Source organism: Lepidochelys kempii, chromosome 1 (genome assembly GCF_965140265.1).
Source record: "Lepidochelys kempii isolate rLepKem1 chromosome 1, rLepKem1.hap2, whole genome shotgun sequence".
Taxonomy (NCBI): domain Eukaryota; kingdom Metazoa; phylum Chordata; order Testudines; family Cheloniidae; genus Lepidochelys; species Lepidochelys kempii.
Genome location: NC_133256.1, coordinates 268,147,766 through 268,166,486, shown reverse-complemented (window position 1 = coordinate 268,166,486; position 18,721 = coordinate 268,147,766). Strand labels below are relative to the sequence as shown.

General features: G+C 40.7%; 1 protein-coding gene across 9 annotated transcripts in view; it reads left to right on the top strand.

Moving 5' to 3' along the window:
* VEZT (vezatin, adherens junctions transmembrane protein) overlaps positions 1-18,721 on the top strand; it is a 98,982-nt gene that overhangs the window by 23,228 nt on the left and 57,033 nt on the right. For 5 of the 9 annotated variants that reach the window (XM_073327507.1, XM_073327504.1, XM_073327509.1 and 2 more), the window contains 3 exons: positions 5,843-5,971; positions 15,601-15,690; positions 18,262-18,437. In XM_073327507.1, the coding sequence (XP_073183608.1) occupies positions 5,843-5,971; positions 15,601-15,690; positions 18,262-18,437 (395 nt within the window). Of the gene's footprint in view, positions 1-1,022; positions 1,167-5,842; positions 5,972-7,314; positions 7,440-8,436; positions 8,520-15,600; positions 15,691-18,261; positions 18,438-18,721 lie in introns of those variants that run through there. The other 4 variants (XM_073327503.1, XM_073327510.1, XM_073327511.1 and 1 more) reach the window with 4 other exon arrangements.

Genomic DNA, 18,721 nt, shown 5'->3' with positions numbered 1-18,721 from the left:
CACTGAATGAGGTTTACATTAGGTCAAGCGATCAAAATATTTTAATCGCTCTGTTAAACAATAATAGAATACCATTTATTTAAATATTTTTGGATGTTTTTCTACATTTTCAAATATATTGATTTCAATTACAACACAGAATACAAAGTGTACAATGCTTACTTTATATTTATTTTTGATCACAAGTATTTGCACTGTAAAAAAAACCAAAAGCAATAGTATTTTTCAATTCACCTAGTACAGGTATTGTAGTGCAATCTCTTTTTACAATGACAGTTAACTTATGAATGTAGAATTATGTACCAAAAAAATGCACTCAAAAACAAAACAATGTAAAACTTTAGAGCCTACAAGTCCACTCAGTCCTACTTCTTGTTCAGCCAATCGCTCAGACAAACAAGTTTGTTTATATTGGCAGGAGATAATGCAAACTTCTTGTTTACAGTGTCACCTGAAAGTGAGAACAGGCATTCTCATGGCACTGTTGTAGCCAGCATCACAAGATATTTACGTGCCACATGTGCTAAAAATTCATATGTCCCTTCATGCTTCAGCCACCATTCCAGAAAACATGCGTCCATGCTGATGACGGGTTCTGCTTGATAACAACCCAAAGCAGTGCGGACCGACACATGTTCATTTTCATTATTTGAGTCAGTTGCCACCAGCAGAAGGTTGATTTTCTTTTTTGGTGGTTTGCATTCTGTTGAGTCTCCATCAGAGTGTTGCTCTTTTAAGACTTCTGAAAGCATGTTCCACACATCATCCCTCTCAGATTTTGGAAGGGACTCCGATTCTTAAATCTGGGGTCAAGTGCTGTTTCTATCTTTAGAAATTTCACATTGGTGTCAAATTTGCACTAGTGTTCTTAAAATGAACAACATGGCCTGAGTCATCATCTGAGACTGCTAGAAATGAACTATATGGCAGAATGCAGGTAAAACAGAACAGGAGACATACAATTCTCCCCCAAGGAGTTCAGTCACAAATTTAATTAACACTTTTTTTTTTTTTTTAACTAGCATCATCAGCCCGGAAGCATATCCTCTGAATGGTGGCTGAAGCATGAAGGGACATACAAATGTTTATATCTGGCACGTAAATACCTTGCCAGATGTGCTACAAAAGTGCTCTGCAAATGCCTGTTCTCACTATCTGGTGAGATTGTAAGTAAGAAGAGGACAGCATTATCTCCTGTAAATGTAAACAAACTTGTTTGTCTTAGTGATTGGCTGAAGCGTGGACTTGTAAGCTCTGAAGTTTTACATTGTTTTGTTTTTGAGTGCAGTTATGTAACCAAAATCTACATTTGTAAGTTGCACTTTCACAACAAAGAGATTGCACTACAGTACTTGTATGAGGTGAATTGAAAAATATTATTTTTATCATTTTTACAGTGCAAATATTTGTAATAAAAAAAAGCTTTGATTTCAATTACAACACAGAATAGAATATATATGAAAATGTAGAAAAACATCCAAAATATTTAATAAAGTTCAATTGGTATTCTATTGTTTAACAGTGCGATTAAAACTGTGATTAATTGCGATTAATATTTTTGAGTTAATCACGTGAGTTAACTGCGATTAATCGACAGCCCTAATTTAAATGGATGATTTCAATAGCTCCTTTCACAGAGGCCGTTTTGAGACTCCTTACAAAAGCTAAAAACATGGGGGGGAAAGGGTTTCAGGGAGTTGACTTATTTTTCTCTCTAACACAATAGAGCTATGGAGTATTGTTAAACATTTGGAGGAAGAAAAATGAATATCTAGCTATCTGTGCTATCCAAGATTGTTTCTCTTTTAACGAAACATATTTAGAGGAGCCCAAGACAATTTTATGTTTAGTGAACAGAGTCAAAGTGCCTATAGATCTCCATTCCTTCAAGCCTGTCTTGAGCTCAGATAAAGAAAAATTCTGTTGTTGAGTTTGAGAGTCAGGGCAACAAAGTCTTTAAGTTTCTTTTCTCAGGTATTGGCTCTGTGAAATCTGTTACATAAGAGATTTTACGTATTTGTATGGGCATTGGGCTTAGAAGATTGATTGGTTTTGTGCTGAGGATGTTAATTTTGTTTACTTAGTGTAAACTGAAAACCCTCTTGGGTCAGATAGTCATGTACTCACTCTCTTCCATCTGTGTTTCAGGCATAAAGATAACATGTTAAAAATTAAACTTGTAACAGAAAGGATTTAAGATTCGGATGACTGGGCAACAAAATGGCAGATGAAATTTAATGTTGATAAATGAAAAGTAATGCATATTGGAAAACATAATCCCAACTATACATACAAAATGATGGGATCTAAATTAGCTGTTAACACTCAACAAAGAGATCTTGGAATCATTGTGAACAGTTCTCTGAAAACTTCTGCTAAATGTGTCGCAGCAGTCAAAAAAAGCTAACCAGTCTTAGGAACCCATTAGGAAAGGGACAGATAATGAAACAAAAAATATCATAATGCTACTCTATAAATCCATGATATGCCTTGAACAGTATGTGCAGTTCTGTTTGCCCCGTCTCAAAAAAGATACATTAGATTTGGAAAAGGTACCAAGAAGGGCAACAAAAATAATTAAGGGTGTGGAGCAGTTTCCATATGAGGAGAGATTAAAAAGATGGGGACTGTTCATCTTGGAATAGAGATGATTAAGGGGGGAGATGACAGAGGTCTATAAAACATGAGTGATGTGGAGAAAGTGAATAAGGAAGTGTTATTTACCCCTTCACATAACACAAGAACTAGAGGTCACCCAATGAAATTAATAGGCAGCAGAAGGTACTTCTTCACACAACACAGTCAAGGTATGGAATTCATTGCCAGGGGATGTTGTGAAGGCCAAAAGTATAACTGAGTTCAAAAAATAATTAGATAAGTTCTTGGAAGATAGGTCCATCAATGGCTATTAGCCAAGATGGTCAGGGATGAAAGCCCATGCTCTAAGTGTCCGTAGCTTCTCACTGCCAGATGCTGGGACTGGATGACAAGGGATGGATCAATTGATGATTGCCTTGTTCTGTTCATTCCCTCTGAAGCATCTGACATTGAGCACTGTAAGAAGACAGGATCCTTGGCTAGATGGACCATTGGTCGGACCCAGTATGGTCCTTCTTATGTTTGTTGTATTCTGCACCATATGGATATTTGAAGAATGCTCCCCCCCCCCCCCCCCCGCTTTCTTGGGTAGATCCCTATAAATACAAGGGAGGTTAACATTAGCCAACTGTAGGGTCTTCCAAAGTTATGATTTTTGAGAAAGGACAATTCTTTGGCACTTTCTTCAAAAGAGGGATTGGCAGAACTAAAATATCCACAATTTCGCAATCTCACAAGTGGCTTTTCTTTTTCTTCAACTAATTATCTTATGGTCACAGATAGTGAACAAAATGTTTATCAGCTGTTCATTGCTATTTATACAGGAACTTATTGGTATGGAAAGTGTCAACTTTAATTGATGTACAGTGAATGGTAACAAATAATTATTAAGCTATTCTAGTTTTATGGTACAGATGAAAGGAAGGAAATTATATATTTTAAATTGAAGATATTGAAAAGAGTGTATAAAATATTTTACTCCTATAATTCCATACTTCTTTCTAGTAGTCATTATTGCTAAGAATTTTTCATGGAAACAGGATCTTTATTTCTTAAAGTGACATATCTTTAAAAATTTAGGCTTTTTAAAACAAAAATTGTGGTGCTCTGTTGGGAGAAGCACTAATACCTTTAAAAGGGAAGGACATCTTTAAAGTTAAAGCACACAATTGGAAAACTGATCTGAGACATATTCTTGGTTCTGCCACAGACTCCTGTGTGACCTAGAACTTAGCCTGTCTCTCCCTCAGTTTCCCACTTTTGTAAAATAATACGTACCTACTTCATAGGTAGAGCCCTGCGCAGATACAAAAATGTGGATTTGCATCTGATCTGCATTTGCTAGAATCAAGGTGCATCCGATCCGCTAGCCGTCTTTTGTGTGTGTCTGCATCCGCACCTGCAGCAGCAGGCCGTCTCTCATGGGCTAGCAATGGGGACGGGGAGAGGAGAGGGTGCAGATGAGTGAGAGGGGGGCGTGGGGTCTTGCAGGGAAGAGGCAGTGTGAGGGCGGGGACTGGGGGTAAGGGGTGACTCGGGTGGGGTCTTGAGGAGGATGGTGGCGCAGGTGCGGGATCTCGAGGAGAAGGGGTGGGGGCTGGAGGGAAGGGATATCGTATCGTGTGCTGCTTCCAGGGGCTTGCAAGTGACGTCAGCAGCAGTGCATGTTGCATTGCAGCAGGGCAGAGGGATCAGGTGCCACGGCCCCACCCGCTGGAATACCCAGGGTCAGGAGAGTGGCGAGTGCTGCCGAGCCGGGCTATGGCGGGGACGCTGGCACTGTCCAAGGGCCCCGAGCTGCTGGACAGGAAGCGGCGCTGCAAACGGGTGCTGGACAGCCTCATCTCTGGCCTGCTGCCTGGCCCCAGTCACTGGCTGCTGGCCACCGGCCCTAAAGCATGCTGCGCCCCGGGGCTGCCTGAGCCGGATGCCGCGGGCCAGGTGCCACCAGTGAGTAGAGAGATCCGTGGATATGAAGCGGATATCCATGGATTTGCAGGGCTCTATTCATCGGTTTACTATGATGTTTAGACCATGGTTTGTTGGAGGTTTGTTTCAGATGGAAAGGGTAAAAAGTATAAATTATTCCGTTCCTTATAAGCTACAATAAGAGCATCCATGCAGTTTGGGCACCCTCGACATTCTTTTTAAAATGCACAAATAAACAAACCCATCAGTTGCCCCAGATCAAATCGGATAACGAAGTGAAAACATAAATGTAGTAGAAATTAATCAACCACAAACTCAATCACTATCGGAGACTCACATCACCATTACCCAGCTTTATCCATCACCCATCTCTTTAGCGGCAAGTGGGACAAGGAAAAGGTTACTGAAAGAAACAAATGTTGATGTAATTTTCTGTTATACGTTTCATTTTGCTTTTGAAATTGTAAAACAGAAGTTGTTTGACATTGTGATTCACTTGCACGAGTATGGTAACATATTGCTTTGGCAAGTGACAGACTAGATGAACTCGCAGAACTTTTCCATCTCTTTTTCTATGATCATATATTACCCTTGAAACCTTGGGGTTTTTTTTCTTTCCACTAAGCAGGAATAAGCATTTAGTACTGTAGATCCCTTTTGCCTTTAGAGTCATACTATAGATTGTGTACAGTTTTCTGTTAAATCTTATCCATCTGCTGCATATATACAAATGTATACGTATAGGATAGAACCTCATTAATTTGCAGTGATGTCTGGAAAACAGTGCAAATAAATTAATTTTATGAATTATCAAGTAAGTCCATGAACAAACAGTATTTTTTTTAAAAAAGCTCATTTTGTGATGCCTTGTCATTAACTTATTTTTGACACCTGTAGTTTCAGTTTGATATTCCCTTCTGTGGCATAAATGTGTTTTAAAGTATCTAAATATTAGCATTCTGAGACCTCTTTACAGCTCTTTGGTGTAATATCTTTGAGAGTGTTGGAAAACAGGTATTTTTATGTTTGTGTGAATGTTAAAATATGTGGATTGGCAAATAGTACTATGTGTGTACAGTAGAATTTTGTTTTTATGCCCTTAACACTTGTTTCACTGGATGCTTCCTGCCCTGTCACCCGCCTTCCTACACTCCTGATATACTCAGGGACTCTGACTCTGAAAACTGAGCTTTCTTCCTGTTGTGTACTTCGTAGGCAATTGTGTGGCTTGACCGTACTTGTGGCTATGTAATCATGGCTTTTCTTTCTGAGAAGTGTTAAAGAGGCCATTTGGTCTTTTTCAATTCTCTTTCAGAATTCTCCACTTTACCAGTATTTACAGGATTTGGGCCATACAGATTTTGAAATATGTTCAGCTGTATCACAGAAGACAGAACAATGCACAGCAGAGGAGGGGCAACAAGAACAAGATACCACCCAGAAAGTGAGCATTCACCTTGGCCTTGAAGCTATGTTAAAAAATATATAAAATCACAGACATTATATAAACTCTTGCTATATAAAAAGTTATTAGAACTAGTAGCTGCCTTATTTTGCCTTTCTGCTGATATAGTTTGAGGCTGAGGAAATGCCACTCAGGATTTAAATGCACTAGAGAGGCAGGAGACTTTGACAGCGAATTTTTAAAGAGCTGTAAGTTTTATATTATTTACCAGATATTTTTATAGTAATTTAATATGGGATTAATACAGCCTGGAAAGTTTCCAGCTTTGCTTATGTGTTGAGTTGCTAAACACCACTTAATATGTAGCAAGTATACAACAGGTGGGACTTCTTGCTGGAAAGTAGAGGTAAGATAACAGTTGTCCCTGAGACACCAGAACCATACTAGTTTATGGAGAAATAACAGTGACTGGTGTTCCTAACTTCTCCTTATGGGCCTGACTCACTTTGGGTCTAGCACACTTTCTGTAATGAACATTTCAGTGATTTGGCCTAACTGCCCTATACTGGGGGCCAAACCATTTTCAGGCCTAGTTCACTATAGGTCAGGGAGGATCAGTTATTGTTGTCAGCCATGGCTCCTTTTGATTAAGAGAGCACTATATCTGTTACTGCATCCGAAGCAATTTAAGACATTCTAAGTCTTTAAACAGTTTAAACTGCTCTTTGATATTACAATGGCTTGAAGCTAAGTTTTTCAAATGAGAGTAAGGGAGTTTCAATGAGATTTGGGCACCTAACTCCATCAGCTTTTTTGAAAATTCCAGCCTCAGTGATTATGCCACTCTGCAGTAGGTTAAGCAGTTTATTTGGCTTGGGGAGCTTTAGTTAAGAATGGTAGAGGTCAGGAGGAATAAAGCCTAATCGCTCTAAGTTATAGATTCCACAAGCCTGTAGACTGGATAATCACCAGGAGCTGAACAGCTCAGACTTTTTGCACTTTAAAAACAGGGAAATGATCAGTAGGTTTTTCAAGGGAGTTTTACATTTGGATTATGCTTGACAAATCAAGGACCTAGAATTTAGGATATTCCAAAAATTAAGTTTGTTTCCACAATGTTAACTTGAGCATGCAGTACGTATGTAGTATTATACACTTTGATTAATGTATTTGTTAACAACGTATACCACAGCTCTGTGAATCCATGAAGCCACACTTGTAGAGTTGGCCACAGGGTTTTTCTTCTGGGGCAGCTGCTACAGGAATAATCCCCCTGCTGGCTGTGGAAATTCAGTTGTTATATTGTTCTCTCTTTAGCACCTAGTTGGAGCATGCTCAGTGCAGTTATTTTCTGCCTGCATCTTTCTCTTCCACAGTGGAGAGTTCTCTTTTCAATGGATATGCTCCAGCTATGTGCTAAGCTAGAGCCTGGTGGAAAAAAGAGACTTCTATGCAGACTTCTCTGCCCAGAACACTGCAGGGTGGGGTGCCCCCCAACACTATAAAGGTAAGAAGCTGGAACAAGGTTCCAGAGACTCGATGATTCCCTGTATCTGAAAAATCCCTGTTTCTTTCCCACTCTGCTTGCTGCAGCATTGCACTCATTTGCTTATGTCCATGGCCTGATGGCTTCTCACTAGTGTCCACTGCTGCTTTCCACTGTCCTCTAGTGCTCAGTCGCCTTTACACACAACACTTTGCTGTTTTCCAACAGCTTCCCCAACCTGCAGTCCCCTTCCTGGCCACTGCTGCTTTCCTGCTTCCACACCCCACTCATTAGTGAGAAGTGGAATGAGTAGTGCACCCACATCCTTTCTTAGAAGCAGGCAAGAGAGAGAGAATGATACTAGCCTACATGCCGCAGCGAGGCTCTCTGATTTTTTGTGGCCTACCAGTGGTGGATCTTGTGACAAACTGCAAGTTGGGCAACAGTCTGGGAAACGCATTCAAAAACAGGCTCTAATGAAAGTAAACTAATAACACCATATTGATATCAAGTCTGTTCTAGTCTATATAGATTCTTCTACCATGGTCATCACTATAGTATATGAATACCTTCCAATGATGCATTAAGCAGCATGACTAACGTGTTATGCCTTTGTTTTCTCATCCTTTCCTGGGGAGCGGAAAGGGATTTACACATTATTTTGTTTTGAAATTTAATTTATAATACACACACACACAGAGGTTGCTATATGTTTGTTACAGAAGGCAAGGTGAAAGAAATGTGTCTTGCACTTAAGGCAGAAGATAGTGAGGTTTTTGGTAGTCCTTAGTTCCTATGGAAGTCTTTCTGTGTTGATAGATTCTAGCATGCTATCGCACTACCATAATAAAAAAAACCCCATAATTAAAGTCCCTGATTACATTAATGCTGCTTTGTGTCGCTCAGTCCTGTTGTCACAACGTTTCCACTTTGTCGTAGAACTCAGCGTTGGTGTCAGTAGAAACCGGAGCATCTTACTGTGGAATTTCTGTCCCATGTGCTGCAGAGCATGTAAGGACAAGTGGCAGATTTATTGTTGTGGGAATGAGCTTAGCTTTTGGAGTTTCTTCACACTTGAATGCCTACTTTCTCAATCCAAAGGTGCCATTAAAATATATTTTTTTATATTTAATATGTGAGCTGTTTTCTGGTAAACGTTCATCTAGCTAGCTAATGAATTAGAAGTAATCACTGCTGGTTTCTTTCAGTGCTCATGGAGTAGAGTCTGACACTAATTAGGGACTAATGCTGCTTTAAGTTAACACAACATTAAAAGGATTCCTAAATATATTATGTCCATTTCCATTGGTTTTCAAAACTGTGAAACTGAGGACACTAGCTGTGACTGACTTGTTCCTCTAGAAATCTCATAAAAGCTATGTTTTCCCTTTCAAGTTATTGGCATTTGGAATGCACCTGCAGTTAACTGACCTATTTCTGCTTTTGTGCAATGAGATTTATTTTAATTAAAACTCTTATTTATTGAAATTTAGGTCAATAAAAAGTGATACCTGATTGGCTGATACCTGTACATTGTTCTGAAGTAGTACACAGGTTGGTTCTAGTTAGCTACATTACTTTCCCTTATATGCGTGGTCTTATGAAAGGCAGAAAATGTGTGCAATCTAATTGCATGTGTATGTATGTATTTTACCATTTTCCCCAAAGTGTATTGTTTCTATCTTTCACTTCTTCTGAAGCAGTTTACTCATTTTATTGACTTAGGAGAGGGGTGGGCAAACTACAGTCCGGGGGCTGCATACAGCCCTTCAGATGTTTTAATCTAGCCCTTGAGCTCGTGCGGGGAGCAGGGTCCCTGGTCCAGCGCTCCAGCTGGGGAGCAGGGTTGGGAGCTTTCCCCGCTCTGCGCGTGCCATGGCTCCGTGCAGCTCCCGGAAGCAACAGCATTTCCCCCCTCCAGCTTCTACGCAGAGGGACAACCAGGGGGCTCCGCATGCTGCCCCTGCCCCAAGCACTGCCCCCACAGCTCCCATTGGCCTGGAGCCACGGCCAATGGGAGCTGCAGGGGCAGCGCTTTGGGCGGGGGCAGCGTGAAGAGCCCCCTGGTTGCCCCTCTGCATAGGAGCTGGAGGAGGGGCATGCCGCTGCTTCCGGGAGCTGCTTGAGGTAAATGCTGCCCAGAGCCTGCACCCCTGACCCCCTCCTGTGCCCCTGCCCCAGCCCTGATCCCCCTCCCGCCCTCCAAATCCCTCAGTCGCAGCCTGGAACACCCCCAAACCCCCCGCCCCATCCCAGAGTTTGCACCCCCAGCCGGAGCTCTAACCCCCTTCCTGCACCCCAGCCCCCAATTTTGTGAGCATTCATGGCCCTCCATACAATTTCCATACCCAGATGTGGTCCTCAGGCCAAAAAGTTTGCCCACCCCTGGCTTAGGAGCTCCTCCTTTGGTGTTGTCAATAACAGAGGCAATTGATCTTGGGTTCTCTTGAAACTTAAGGGCAGAGAGTGTGTGTGTTTAATATATCTGTACATCAAGCTCACCTGAGCAACTCATGAGCACCACAATTATGTCTGCTTTGTCTCATCTGTTTTCAAATGAGAGAGTGTGAGGAAGGGAAGGGAAAAAACCCACGTGCTAATTTGGAGTTACAGGATATTGTGAATTGGAATTGATGTAATCATTCTTGGTAATCAGTACTGGCTTTGAAACTTTCGTGCTTTTCTGTTGTCTCTCTGATGCCAGATAGTCTATTTCTGTCCTTTAATTTCTGCTTCTCCTTCCCATTTCAGTGTCATCTCTGAAGGGAACTGACTTCTTGTTAGTGTGTGGTGAGGGGAAGATTGGTCTTATGGTTATGACACTGGACTGCTACTTGAGAGCTGGGTTCAATTCCCAGCACTGCCCATAACTTCTCTGTGACTTGGGCAAATCATTTAATTTCTCTGTGCCTCAGTTCCCCGTTTTTAAAATGGGATTAATACTTCCTTGTTCTCACCCTTTATCTGTCTAGTGTATATAGATTGTAAGCCCTTGGGAGCAGGGACTACGTTGCCTAGCTCACTTGGGCCCTGGTCTTGGTTGAGTGCTACTTTAATGCAAATATATACTCGCATGAGGAATGGAAAGACATGGTAATTGATGCTCACTGTGTATATCTGCAGAAGGAACACCAATGCACTTTTTCTTTTCCATCCTGTTCCAAAGAGTAACCTTGACTTGCAAGTACCATAAAAGCAAGTCTTTACATTGCTTTCAAATGAAAACCATTAAATGCAATTCATTGCTGCCAAAAACCTAGATGAACAACTGAGGACATAATGGTGTTTCCAGCTTTTTGAACCTGGGTTGGTGGACAACTGTGAGGTCCCAAATGACTCCTCCAAAACACCCAGGCATGAGAAATAGTGTTTTTTCCCCCAAGAGCTGGATTCTTCTTCTAAGAGGCTACAGGATCTCTTCCAGCATCATCTGGTTCTGGTCTCCTCCCTATGGCTATGTGTCCTGCTAGATGTAGGAATCTAACTGCCTGGAAAAGGAGAGAATTATGCTCCTGGGGCACGGGAGGACAACAAAAATGCTAATTTTTCTGTAGGCTGCCACCTGAGTGATTGACGAAGGAAAGACTATTATCCGAAAATCCAAGTTGACCTAAGTTACGTTGACGTACAGCCATTGCAGTAATTGAATCGGTTTTACACATCCACACTGAGCTCTTTGTGTCGGTGGTGCATGTCCTCAGCAGGAGTGCTTGTACTGATTTAACTGCCATTATGGGATAGTTTCTGAAAGGCAGCAACATTCGACGTTGTCAGTGTAGACACTACATTGCTACTATGTCAACCTAACTATTTCGACTTAAGCGCTACACCTCTTGCAGAGGTGATGTTATTAATTTGGTGTATTGGGCTTACAGAGTTAGGTCAGCGAAAGCTGTCTTACATCAAACTAACTCTGTAGTATAGACCAGGCCTTTGTTAGAATAAGGGTTCATAGGCCCAGTTTCCTGGCTTACTTCCAATTTGGGTAGTTACATTTGGCTTTCATCTTATTTAAATTTCCTCCATAATTTAAACTGTGTAGGATATTTTTCTCCACTTCCTATCCTAAACTATTGTGTGTGTTTCCGAGTGCTATTAAATAGTTGGTGCATCACATTTAACCCCAGATGTGATTATATTTTAATATTAGGTAAAAGTAACCTCTCCCTAGTTTCACTTTGTGAAATGTGTTGGGATAAAAGTGCTATATAAATGCAAGATACTATAAATGCCATCTTAAGTTCATCCCATACTAAAGTAAATATTTTAGTTATTTGGCTTTAAATGAATGCACATAAAAGCATGACTATCCCAAGCTATAGGTGCCTTTGCCATAAATTAAAATATAGGGGATACATATTTTACTATATGTTTCACAAAGAGCCCATTTAACTTATTTTTGTTCTAAAGTAGCAAGGAGAATACTCAAGAGTCATCAAAGGAAACATGACCTGACTTGTGTGTTGATGAAGACTGTTTTACTCGTCAGGAACACTTCCAGTGGGAATAAAGACTATAAAACATCATTCCAAGATATCTGAATAATTTAATGTGTTACCGCACACCACTGGTTCACAGCCCAAAACAGTGGGTTGTCTTGTTTTGCATCTTCAAGCTTTGGCCTGTCTGTCTTGCACTTATGCAAGCTCAGATTTTTCTTTAAAATCAAAATGAGGAATATGAACCAAAAGATAATTTATACAGCAAGCCAAGCTGGTTTAGTCTGTAACTCAACAGATTACATTAGCTGGTAACAGTGCTTTCTTTCTGACTTTAATGGTCATTAATTAAAACTGTCCTTGGTATTGATTTAAATGTGTGCAATCAAGAGCTGAAGACTCAGGAAGATGAAAGTAATTTAAAAAGTTTATTGTCCTTAAAACAAAACTTGTTCTTGAAATAATAAATGTTTCTATACTGTACTTTCAATACACTGGGAGCAGAGGTACTAGTCTAAATTAAGTATCCATCTGACCAGTCAAATGTAGTTCAAGGGCCATTGTTTACACCCCACCCATTGCTTCTACTCATTACCAAGAGGGCATTTTGCTTTACTTTGCATTGCTTCATGACTAGGGAGCTCTTTATAATGCAATTCTTGTAGCGCTATAGTTTGTGACATACTTCTTATTGTTTTCAGTGGTGTTTCTAAATGGACAGTCTACTGCCATTGCCTCTCTGCAGCCTCAGAATGTTCTGTAGGTAAAGAGAGTTTTAGCTTGTCACCAGCTTTCCCTTCTCCTACTGTCATAGGCAACAGGAACTCCAAGCTGTAATAATAGAAATTAGAGCTGGAACAAACCTATTAGCTTATTATTACTGCATCCCCTGGCTAATGCAGGATTGCTCTGTACAGTACATTTCTAGCATGTTGCCTGTTCTAGTTTCCAGTACCTCAAATGACAGTATTTTGAATGCTTCCCTTGGACTTTTTCATAGTCTAATTAGATAGCTCCCCTTGTTGGGATAGGATGATAACTGTACAGCCAGAAGAACTGTCATTGTGATATCTGATGTGTTGGTCCATTATATCATCCTAACCTCACTAATACTTCCCTCAGATATGGCTATATAGCTCCAATCGGGCATAGAAACAGATTTCATATATACATGGAAGCATCATTTGGGTTACTCTGTTGGACCCAGTTATCACAGTTCTGGGGTAACTGCACCTGTGATCCCTTTATGACTTCCTTGAGGGTGTCTAGCTGTCACCTTGCTTGGGGTGAGGTGTTCCTCTTCCTCCAGACAGTGTATTTAGCCTGCAATTCGTCGTGCTCTTCACTGTAATCATATTAGCAATCTGAGGGCTTGTCTACACTTAAAAGGCTGCAGCGGCACAGCTGCACCACTTCGCTGAAGATGCTACCTACGCCAATAGAAGGACTTCTCCTGTTGGCATAGTGCTCCACCTCCCTGAGAAACAATAGCTTATGTCGAGTTTCTTCCGTCAACATTGCGCTGGCTACACCAGGAGCTAGGTCAGTATAACTGCATCACTTGGGGTGTGACAACATAAGTTGTTAGTGTAGACAAGCCTGAGGTTACTTCAGGACTTATGGTCCTGTTATCTACCAAGGACGATGACAGGGTTAACCAGTGACCAGCCCATCTTCTTAAAGCAAAGTATTTCTTTAGAACAAAAGCAGTACAGAGAAAACATATCTTGAAAGTGATAAACAACATATATGCATGCCTGTCTGACCAGTTGTCCCCCATCTTCCACTTGGAGAGCATAGCAGGTTTCAAAGTCCTTCCAACCCTTCCAGTAGGGTTTTGTCCTCTAGGTTAAATTATGCCAGTTCTTGGGTTGAGTGAGGGTGAACCCCCCCTTCAGTAGCAGGCTCTCCATTTTATTCACTTCTTTGTTTGTTGTCTTCTGGGCCTCTTAAGTCCTGCCAAAACTGGTCTATGCAATCTCTCCCAGGGCGTGGTACTTTTGCAGACTTGTTTACTTGTCTAGAGGTTTGCAACAATTACCCCCTAGTGCTGTTAGTTCCTGCTAGTTCATTTATGCTTAGTGACTGGCCTAACCCCCACAGTTACTGCCTTGCTTGTCTTGCTTCAAGAATCTCTTCATCTACAGCAGGCTACAATACAAAGTGAGAGGGGAAACTGAGTCACATTAATTCTTTCAAAAAAATAAATCAGAAGTTTTCCACTTCTTACGCAATGAGTTGGTTTTATTATTTAAAAAAAAAATGTCCCATGTAACTGAATGGCTCTGGATAATGTTAATTGGATAGCTAAAGCTTTTCATCTCTGGGTTGTCACATCAAGTCAGTGTCACACTGCCTTTCAGAACAAATGTTAAATCTATGTGCTTGGCTATCCTCCCTCTACCTATTAGACTACACTCCCATCCCCATATTAGTAACAACTCAGGAATTCTGATCCCCAAAATCATTCTACTGCTTTCTACTACTTGTTCTGTAACTCACTGGCGAAGTTTGTGTTGCTTTCCTCTCTAGTGGTTGCTCCACATATAGGACATAGGCATTTCTGTAGCTCGTGTGGTCCATGTGAAGGTCCACAGCTCACAATCCTGCTGCCAACCCATCTGGTGGCTCTTTTTGTTGTAAATGATGGAATTTGTTTTTACCAGTTTTCTTGTTTAAGAAATGAATTATTGAATTCACACCGTGAGAAAATACCCTTACCATGTTTTACATTTTAAAAAAATCCATTCTTATCTATGATTTACGATGCAGTATGCAACTAAACACAGTTTCCACATTTCAGTCATTTGTGACACAATTTGATTGATCGCTTGTATTGCATATTAGCAGGTTGAAGGTTCAGAGGTGTAGTCATGAAATTCATGTAATGCATATAAATATTTTTTAAACTACCTTCTACTAGCTCTACAAAGAGATGTGGAAAGCAGATATACGGTATGCGTTTATAAGCATCTCACTCCATTTTAAATAATTGCAGGTTCAGGCAAGACCTGGTTTCTTTGTTGGGTCATATTTTAAAGAAATACTTGTTGATTATTGGCCTGGATTAGTAGTTATTTCAAATCCATGAGGACAGAGTCTGTCCCTAATTAGAGGTCTACAACTCACAAATGAAGCTAAAAGCCCAGTTTTAAGTTACGTGTGGTGTAGCGTGGAGATAAGAGTATATGATGCTTAGTGCTAATCTGACATGGAGCTTCTGGAACAGTTACTGCAATTGTCATCACTGGGCCTCAGCACCTTCAATATCTGGGTCCACTCGGCCAGCCTCAATCCCTGTCTTCCAGTCGTGACACCTGCATAAGTAAAGACAGCTCCTCATTCTCAGTCCTTTTTTTACATTTGGGTTCCTTAGACCATTAATCCTGCTTGGTTCTTTTCCTATCCTCAAGGAGAGAGGGGTTCTTTCATGCTCAGGCAGCAACTACAACCCTCAGACCAATAGGCTAATCCTAATTTACACTTGCTTTAACAATGTAGCACTTATAGCACCTTGGAATGAAGGGGTTAATGAAAGCTTTATTTCACCTTCTATGCTGGCAAAATTTTCAAGTCACCAGAAACAGGTATTCCCTTAGCATACTCTGAAGTTGGACCAGGTAGAGTAAGTGAAAACTAAGTCTCAGGTACTTGGAATTTGATTTATCAAGAGAAACTGAAGCAGGAGTAAATGAATTATTGTTTCTTCTATATTTGTAATTTCAGTTTTTTGTTCCTTTTAGCAAGGCATCCTGTCAAAACTAGCTGAGCTCTTTAAAAGCTCATTTCCTTTTTCACCATGTAAGAAAAAAGATGACCTACTCTACCGATTGGTAAGTAATTACTTTTTTATTTCCTTCCCCATCCCCTGTGTCTTCCTGTTTCTTACACCTTTCCTTGATCTATATTTTGCCTCATTCAGTGCTAGTCAGCAAGACTGACCAATGGGGAATTGACATATTCTTCAAAATTCATCAGTTATTGGGGAACAGTGCAAAGCTCACTGTGTACAACATGAAGGGTTTGGAAATGAAGCATAAAGGTTTTTAAATGTAGATAAGGTAATTTTACCTTCGGAAAGCTTGACAAAAAGTGAAGATGTTATTTAAAATGAAGGAGACTGAATATAGTGTCCTACCTTCTTGATCCAATTCAGCTGTAGAGAAAGTTCAGGACAAAATACCATACCATGTATGTATTGCTTTCTAAAAATTAAGATCTGGTTTTAAGTGCAAAGCCACTTGCTTACATCAGAAATTATGCTCCTGATCATTTATATGAATGAGCCTTCAAATTTGTCGCTTGGTTTGCAAGCATCTCTTCCATGATGGAAGCTGGAAAAACACATAGGGCTTAAATCACCCTCGGGCCAGAGCTGAACATGGCATAGAGATTGGGGGACTGAGTTAAAGGTGGCTTCATGCCACCTTTGCATCTTCCCTTTTCTGGGGCATACCTCAGCCACCAGCACAGGTTATAGCATCATGAGGTTGGACATAACTTGTGGCCAGTTGCCAGTGGCCCCCTAGATTTGACTGCATCTGATAGATTGTAACAGCACCCGGGCACACCTGGTGGGCCCTGTGCACCATGGGTTCCTGCTGGAACCAGATGCATAGGTGGCTGTCTACCAGCCCAGGATGCCCACAGCATTGAAGGAATTACCTGTGGGCCAGATCCACTGGCATTGTTGTCCTTTGAATAAGCCGGTAAAATTGGCATAAAGGAGCCAAGATGCAGGGATGGATTGGGTCCACATTTCCTTTCACTCAGAGACTTGGCACCTGACCTCTGTAGATATAGCAGGACCAACACAGGACAGTTCTTTTATGCCTTCTGTTTTCACTGAAATATGCCGAAATTACATAAGAACGCTGTCCTTAAATACAGCCTTAAAAATAATTGGGAGAATTATTATTATTATTATTATTAACGCTGTCCCCATCCCTCCTGGAGTCCTCAGAGATCTGCCAGTTCCAATCCCAACCCCTCATAATCACCACTTCCTCAGCCTAGGAGGTCAAGATTTCCTTTACAGCCTGGCAACACTGCTCTGGAATTGCCCAGGAGGCAAAGAAAGGAACTCTTCTCCTGCCCCCACGTAAGCTGAGTATGCTTCCTCCACAGCCATCCTAGCCCTGTTATCCTGGAAACCAAGAAACTGAGGTAGTTAGCCAACCCTGCAAGATGATGCAAAGCAGTACCTGTAGGATACTGAACTGACTCAAGAGAAGTGTTCTTGAATTCACTTCAGCACATAGTCTGCTCTGTAGCTTCCTGCATCAAGTCTTCGCCAATAAAAACTGAATGCAGGAGGGTATAAGATAATACTGAGTATCATTAATTTATTGTTATTTTATTTTAAAGAATTAGGGCCTTCAAATAGCTATTTTCCTACTGTCTTCATGGTAGATTACTCCACTGAGTCAATGAGAAATACTTATCTTGGCTTTAATAGTACCAGTTGGATTAAAACTAAAAAGATTTTGGCAATGAAGTGACAAACTCCTTGAGGTCTGTTCACAGCTTTTGGCTGCAGAAGAGAAGTATTTTCCCTTTTTACACTTACATCTTGCTTTAGACCACATGCTAATGGTAAATTTTCATTGTGGTGTGTTTGAACACTCTTAATTGAGAAACTTTTGGTGTTTTAGAGTTACGGTTTGCTTCAGTATCTGATTTAAGACTTCAGAGAGCTACTATAGCCGTAGAGATTTTTTTCTTTAAACGTTCTAGTTGAAGAAGGGGAAGTGCAAATGTTTGTGATGGCATTAAAATGATTGGTACCACCCAAAGTTCCTATTAGGTTTGGTAAGTCAAAGGTCCACAGGATCCCATGGTGTTTCATTTGTGGAGTCACAGGTTCCTTTGGAAAGGTCTTGTGGCTCTCTCCTGGAGAATCCCACTGCAGATGGGGAATCTAATTCCAGCCAACTGACCTTTCCTTTGTCAACTGGTCCACAGCCAATTTTTATAACTGACTGATTTGCAATGTCTCTATCTTAACATCTTTTTGTTTGCTAATGACAGATGCTACAGAAAAAAGCTAGATTCATTTGAACACAACAGACTTTTCAGGTTGCAGTTTGACTTCCATTCTGCTGGTAAATTCTAGTTCCTACGCGCATTCCTGTGGAAATACATTCATACAACCTGTAGCATGTTTCCAATTCAGCCACATTGTCCTCATTTAGGACCAGGTTGTGAGTTCAATGCAAGCAACTTTAAAGATGAGATGGCAGAAGTAGTTTTAGAATGAAACACATTTAAGAGAGGTGGTATAGCCAATTGTAGCATGTCTAAAGTGCTGGAGTCTTCAGAACTATTAACCATAAAGTTCTATTATTTTTTAACAACTGAATCTCTACTCATGCTTTCTTTTTCTTTCACTCATTCATGTTAAGGATGTTGGGTTTCGACTAGACTCTCTCTATACCATCCTGCAACAGGAAGTTCTGCTACATGAGGATGTGGAGCTGATTGAGCTACTCGACCCCAGTATCCTGTCTGCAGGGCAGTCCAAGCAACAGAAAAATGGACACCTTCCAACGCTATGCTCCCTAGCAACTCCTAATATTTGGTACTGTCCAGAAAACGCCTATGCCTGTGACTATTTAGATACATTGATGGGGAAACTATCAGCATGCTCTTTGCATAAGAGACTTTACCAAAAAGTTTGTCCTTTCTCCTCTAAAATCTTTGATTTAGATTATTTGACTCCCCTTTGGTCTTCCAGGCCCAGATTTTTTAACTTCTTGGGCACATTTGAAAGCCCATTTTCCCCTCAGACTTTTGAGGAGTGTGTGGATTGAAGGCTGGTGAATAGTTACATGTAGTCCTTTATGTTACATTTTATGTTTTAAT